General features: G+C 38.1%; 1 protein-coding gene across 1 annotated transcript in view; it reads left to right on the top strand.

Annotated features, from left to right (window-relative positions):
- Nucleotides 1-6,940, top strand: part of nalcn (sodium leak channel, non-selective) — a gene marked incomplete in the record, with an annotated part of 79,600 nt that overhangs the window by 7,857 nt on the left and 64,803 nt on the right. Inside the window, 4 exon segments of the mRNA XM_024287321.2 lie at nucleotides 1,200-1,300; nucleotides 1,490-1,551; nucleotides 3,665-3,805; nucleotides 4,834-5,016. Of these exon segments, the coding sequence (XP_024143089.1) occupies nucleotides 1,510-1,551; nucleotides 3,665-3,805; nucleotides 4,834-5,016 (366 nt within the window).

The following is a 6,940-nucleotide window of genomic DNA, read 5'->3' as shown; positions in this document are numbered from 1 at the left end:
AAAGCGCTTTAAGTGTGTTGAGTATATGGTGTTTACACTGGACTGCTGCTACCCGATACAGGTGCACGTCCATCACCTACAGTTGGAAGAGGCTTGGTGCAAAATGTCAAAATCTTGCAAATCTTTTCTCTCACAGCTCTATTTTGATACATGAAAAACTTGGTGTCATATAATTCCGGTTGAGCACAAATCACAATTTATTTCTCCTCCATGATCAATTTTCAAATGGTTGGCACTTTTGTGACTTATAAGGGACACCATCCATGCATCACTGCCAAATTCAAGTCACTGATTGGTCAAAGTTAAGCCTTTGAACTTTAACTCTTTGAACTTTCAAACCTTTGAAGGTTCAAAGTTTGGTTGAACAAAAGTTCAGACAAGTTTTTAATGTGTGGTCAATTGCTTCAAGTTTTTCTTAGCATGAACACAAGGGTTTTGAACGCGAAAGCTTGAAACGCGCATACAAAGTTAACGTTTACATAGACTTTCTGTTGGAAGTGACTGCTTGAAGGTGTGTTTATCACCATCAAGATTATCTAAGTATTACTTTTCTTCTTACAGTATGAGATTCATCTCACTTTACAACTTTCCTCTGTCCTCAGTGAAATTCTCAAAGTTGCCTTTTCAGTTTCTTTGCTCACTACTGGGCATGATTGTAGAGAACTTCAAATTAGAAAAAACTTTTTTTGTGGTATTACGGAGAGTTTACTCCTCTGTCACCCCCACTCATGAGTCCAGATTTACTCTCAGTATCCTCTCTGGTATTTTTCCAGTCTCTAGTTCTTCTGAGAGAGAAAGAGAGGTCGTGGTCCAATCTATCATTCTGTCTTTCATCCTCAGTCATATCAATTAATGATCCTTACTTACCTGTTGTTGCATTCTGATGGTTTTTAAGGTACAGAATAAAAACCATTGAACATTTTTTTATTGAGGATAATCTGCACTGTTTGACAATACCATATACAGTGTGTTAAAGGTCATAGATGGAGCTTGAAGACGAGCAACATTTTAACTAGTGCTAGTGAAGCTGTCTGTGTATATAGTCAACCTGCGTTGATCTTCATTTGCAAAGTTTAAAGAGAGAAAGCTATAAAACTTAACTAATCCTCGGACATTTTGTGTCTGTGCCTTTGTCATGTGATCACTGGGAACATAAAGCCACCAAATTGCATTCTCTGTGACTGCTGTTGTTGCCGCAGGACTTCCAGGCCTTTGGGACATTCTCAAATCTTCAGTCTTTCTCTGGTTGGTCCTCCACCTCCGTGACCTTGGGATGAACGCACCAATGAGGAGCCTCACAGTGAGTCTGCTGGTCCTTATCCACCTCATCCTCTTCCTCCACACTCACTCACTCAGAGTGTGTCGCATATATGCCTTGATGTCAGATGTGGTGGGCATTCCTGTCTCTATGAGCGTACTGTAGATGTGGGTAGTGTACTGTACACCATATAAGCCATGATGTTGACTAACTGTTATGTGTTATTTACAGGGTATGCCTGATCGCATGTTATGTGCAGTGCTGGAGCAATTTCAGCTTTACTTTTCCCTTTGGTATGTGCGCTTTGTCTCCATTCAGAGTGTCATTTCTTCTTGTGTTCTTATGTTGAAACGGCCTGTAGAGTTTTTTTCTGCATAACACACCCTCACACAAACGCACATACAGATGTTGACGAGCTCAGGTAACACCAAGTCGCAACACTGTACAGCACATTCTACTGGCACCTTGGTGCTCAGTATCGTGAAGATCTTGAATGATCTTTTTGACATGGTAAGTTACTGGACTGTGAATACACTTGTTCTCCGTTCCATGTGTGCTGTGTTGTGTATCACGGTGGCCATTCAACAATGCAACCCATTCAGTATAAAAACTGCTCTGCTCTGGCAATTCAAGTCAGGGAAGTCTACTTCATGGAGTACACTGTCCATGTTGCTAAAGCTTGACTCTGCATTTGTTTAGATAAAGCCACTATTGATACACAGCTGTATCACTCTAGTAAAATTAAACATAGGTTAACCATGTGTTTGTACCGTATTTTCCACACTATAAGGAGCACCATCAAGAAATGGTCTGTTTTTGAACTTTTGTTATATACAGGGCGCACCGAACTACAAAGAGCATTTAGCGAGACAAAAGAATCAGAGATATTTCCATCAGTTGGTCAGACTTTTTTATCTGCCTACACAGTCATTTAGAACTTGTTTGTGACAGGCTTCAAGATGGCCACAGACTAAAAAACAGACTACTACCACTTAGACAAATATCACTTTAACTATGCTAACTAGGGGCATACGAATCACTTGTCACGGTTCGGCCGACACATGTACCGCAGATCCCCCCCCAAAATTCATGAACTGTACACCGTCTTTGTTTTAACATGCATCAAAGTAGCTTCTCCCGCCTTGTGTGGGAGGAAATTCTGTCAAAAAGTTTTCTCAAACTCGTCATGGAGGACTCGGATACTGACAGATCGGTTTTATTTATTTTGAAGAGCTCCATTTCTGGGTTTAGGTCTGCCACTGAGGAGCATTAGCCATGCAACGGCCGCTGCTCCTGCAACAGAGACATGCCATCAGGGGAAGGCAGTATGGCAAGCCAAAAGGATCAAAAATTGCCAGGAAAAGCGACCTTTGCAGTGCCTCACCTGCACATGTACTACGTATAATAATAATTATTTGAAATATTTAAATGTTCCCACAGGTAGTTTCAATACTAAAATTAATACAAAAAAAAAATAATGAAAGTTTAATTTAAACTTTTTCATTTAAGATTTAATCTGGACAGTGTGGGATGGGGTTGGGGCATGGGAAAAATTGCATATTAAGCATTCTTTTCTCTGAGTTTTTATAGATTTGGTCTCAAGACATGTAAATGTAATCAGAAATTACATGTTTTTACATTTTTGTTTATGTTCAACGTTCAAAGATGTGAGTGTGTATTTGTGCTTTGATGTATTTTATACATGTTTTATCAAATATATGTTTTAAAGCTTTTCAAAAAAGTAATTTTAGGCCTTTATCTTCTTGTTTTTTCCTATTGTTTTATTTTCACTTTCTACTGATCTGAAAAATGATCCGAACCGTGACCCTAAAACCGTGACACGATCCGAACTGTGAGTTTTGTGATCTGTTACACCCTTAGTACTAACCCCTGACCTTGTTCATTACATAGTACAACATATTCCGACATCACTACTTAATCGCTTTGTTACTCGTCACCAGTTGTTTGGAGTTCATAAGAACAACAGAGTGACATTTTGACAACACGCCGCGTACCTCTCAAAATTGCTTCGACATCAGTCACCAGAATTAAGAATTAAGGTGCTCCAGGTTATAAAGTGCACTGCCGTTTTCTGAAAAAGAAAAAAAAAATGGTGCGCACTATAGTCCAGAAAATACGGTACCTGTTTCCCATTATTAAAGAGGCTTTATTTCATTTTTGGAATATTAGTTCATATTAATGTGGCCATGTTTGTCAGAAAAAAGTACTGTGGATCTCAGCTAAAAGAAGCGTATCCTATAAATTTCTTTTCAAGAGATTACAGTCACCAGGATTGGAGTTTGAAAAAGTTGTAACACCACTGCCCCGGCTTGGATGTAGCCAGAGTGCTCCCTTCGTTTTGATTAAGATTTGGTCACTGTCGTTCACCTCCCCCACCTTTTTTAGATCCACTCTCTGTATAGCACTGCCAGCCCCAGCATGCTGAAGAGGAAACAGAGCTCACGAGTCGAGGCCCAGCCTATGACCGACTTTGGGCCAGATGAGACCCTTGCAGACAGTGCTGACATCTTCTGGATCAACAAACCAGTGAGACTCCTTCAAGTGTATCTTACAATGGAATATCACTCTTGAAATTGATTTATTTTTGTGGTTTCTCATTAATCGAGGGATATGTGTTCTAAAAAATGAAAATCTGTTAGTAGTCAGCTTTTTTTTTTTTTTTTAACAATTAATATAGATATACTAGGGTTGTAAAACCTCTCACTACACACATCATACACTTTTCTCAGACAGACCTTAGCATGTCTCTCAAAGCTCAAACCGTCATAGAAACAAAGTTCCCTAATGTAGAATGAAATGAAAGACACCTCTTTTGGGTGCATTTGCCAGTGCAGAACATTTTGTTGACATTTTTGGGTTTGTTGAGGAAAAAAACTAGCAAACATACAACACTGCACATACAATAGAAAAAACTCCAGCTAACTCCTAGGTCGCTAACGGCCTTAAGGTGAAGTACTACTGTTATTCATTTTAAATGCGGAAATTAGAACTTAATCATGGGTTTTACAGTAATATTGATTATTTTTTATTGTTGAATACTCACAGCTAATGAATACCTAAACTTCAGAAATCCCCTGGGCAATTAAATGAATCTGGTAGGGAAGATAATGGACTTGACTGTTGTCCAAAATACTTTTATTTTGGAAATTTAAGGTTCCACAGTGCAGTAAAAAGGAGACGCAGAGGAGCTTAACTAACTTGAAGTCCAGTGTAAATAGAATCTGCTGGCGTTGTTTATCACAACCAAGGTCAGCGCATCCATCTAACTGGAAATTTAAAAGGACTCCATGCTTCTCTTTGCTAACCAGCTTTATAGAGCTTTTGCTTCAATTTTTCATCAGAACGTGGTGTCTCCTCACACTGCCAAGAGTAACAATTCTTCATATAGAGCCTATGACATCACTATGATTCAGTAGTTAATATCTTTATCTGACCTACTGAAATAAATGATCATTTTCTAAATGTTGGGTTGTAGCGACTTTGCTCTGTTTAAATGACATTGCTGTTAGAGAGTCCATTCTGTGGAACATTTTGTCATTGTCTTCCTGTTGCAGTGGGTTCATTCTTTGCTGCGGGCCTGTGCTATCATCAGTGTCATATCTGTGTGTATGAACACCCCAAAGACCTTTGAGCACTACCCTCCTCTGCAGTATGTGACGTTTACACTGGACACTTTGCTCATGTTCCTCTACACCGCTGAGATGATCGCCAAGATGCACATCCGAGGAATCATCAAGGTACTGGCTATAGGGAGTCACTAATGTTTTATATACCGGTATTAATTCACTATTTTATAATAATGACATGTTATTAAAATATTCTTTAGAAAAAAAAAATGCAGGATGATTACAAAAGACTTGTGATAATGGTGGTACATTGTTTGCTGAAGGTGCAAAAAGACATATAGATGCCGTTGTTTGACATGTAGATAATATATAGGTGACATATGGATGCTTATATATACTGTATGAATTTCTGTAATGGCAGCATGATGCAAAAACTCAATGTATTAAAACTGTTTAGATTTCTAAATAAATAATTCACTTTAATTCAAATTTTTATATATATTTTTTTCTTTTTGGCTGGTTGGTTGTTTTTGTTGTATTTATTGTTTAATTATACAAGTTAAAGTAAAAAAATGTTACCAAAAACTAAATCTCATTCAAGTTTAATAACAAGTGGTATAAATAAATCCTTGTTAGATCCTTGTAAATGTGTAATTGCAATTCTTGGCACTTAAATTAACAGTAAATGGGGAAAAAAGATAAAAAAAAATATGTACTGAAGTCAAAGGGACTACATTTAGTCTATAAAAAAGAAGCCAAACTTTTTTTCCTTTTTTTTAATTTTAATTATTGCATCCAAAATTATTTCAGTGTTCCACTAACATATTGTATAAGCCTTAGCCACTACTGCTTTTATGGCTGTCTGTGAGCAACATTTTGGCAAACCTGTACGAGGGATGCAGGTTGCCCACACAAAACATCAAGGCCGTAGACTTGTCTGTGAGCCTGAAGAGTAAAAGTGTTCATGCACATTTTTTTCAATGGGAATTTTGCAAACAACAGACAAGGGTAAAGTAAGGGCAAAGAAGGTGAGAAGCAGGCGTGTCCTACAGATTTTCCTTTTTTTTAGGCCTTCTAATCCTGCAGACTAATCAAGGGGCTCATGAGTGCTGTTCCCGTGATATATGAACATAAGTCATTGCATGCATCCTATTAGAAATGAGGAAACAACACAATTAGAATGTAGATTTTGTGGACATCCTACCTGCATCCAACAGGCACATTCACATCTCCTGCAGTGCGTGCAGCATTTGCGTGGAGTCGGTAAGAGGCTAGTACTCGCAGCTTACTAACGACTAGAATGTGATGAAAGGTCAGCGTACGACAACATTACATGTACATAATTGGTGCGTGCAACTTACTTTAGCCTTACGACTACTTCATGATACATTTACCACATGCACAACAATCGTACGTTCCATTTTCATCAACCCAAAAAAACCCACAGCACCCCCACACTGGTACATGTGACTAAGGCTTAGGCATTGCACAACATACAACTATAAAAAACAAAAACATAAACAAAACTCATAACTTCTAAAGCATAACATTTATCCTCAAGACTATAAGTCATCATTTGACTTAAATCTGGCACTTTTAACGTTTTTTAATCATGTGAACATCAAAACAACATGAGCTACAGTGGTCACAATTATTCGAACATGAAATGAGGGTTTAAGCGCTGATCAAAGCCGGATGCAGAAGTGGAGAAGCTGGAATATTCCAGTCTGATCTAGATTTGTCATGTAACAGCGGCCTGATAATGTAAATGGCTCTCAGGATTACATTAGTCATCAGGTTAGTGACAATGTTGACTGAGTCTTTGAGTAGGCAGTCACTGCGGTCTGTCATCCGGAAAAGCAGACAGGTAGAATAATCACTATTATATGGAAGCATAAAGAGATGTAAGAAAAAAAAAAAACTTTGTACTTTCTTGAAGTATTGTTGCTTTTAGCTGTATGCGGCAGTCCTTCCCTTGCATATAACATTGATTCACTGCTACGTAGACTTGTATTGGAGTGTAATTGCATGCTTTTGTCCTTGTCTGTGGATGTCATCAAATGTAGTTATTTTCTGTAAAGTGCTTCAGAGTACA

The sequence above is a fragment of the Oryzias melastigma genome, linkage group LG21 (assembly GCF_002922805.2).
Source record: "Oryzias melastigma strain HK-1 linkage group LG21, ASM292280v2, whole genome shotgun sequence".
NCBI lineage: Eukaryota > Metazoa > Chordata > Actinopteri > Beloniformes > Adrianichthyidae > Oryzias > Oryzias melastigma.
The sequence above is the reverse complement of the archived record's forward strand: the minus strand, read 5'-3'. Positions and strand labels throughout refer to the sequence as shown.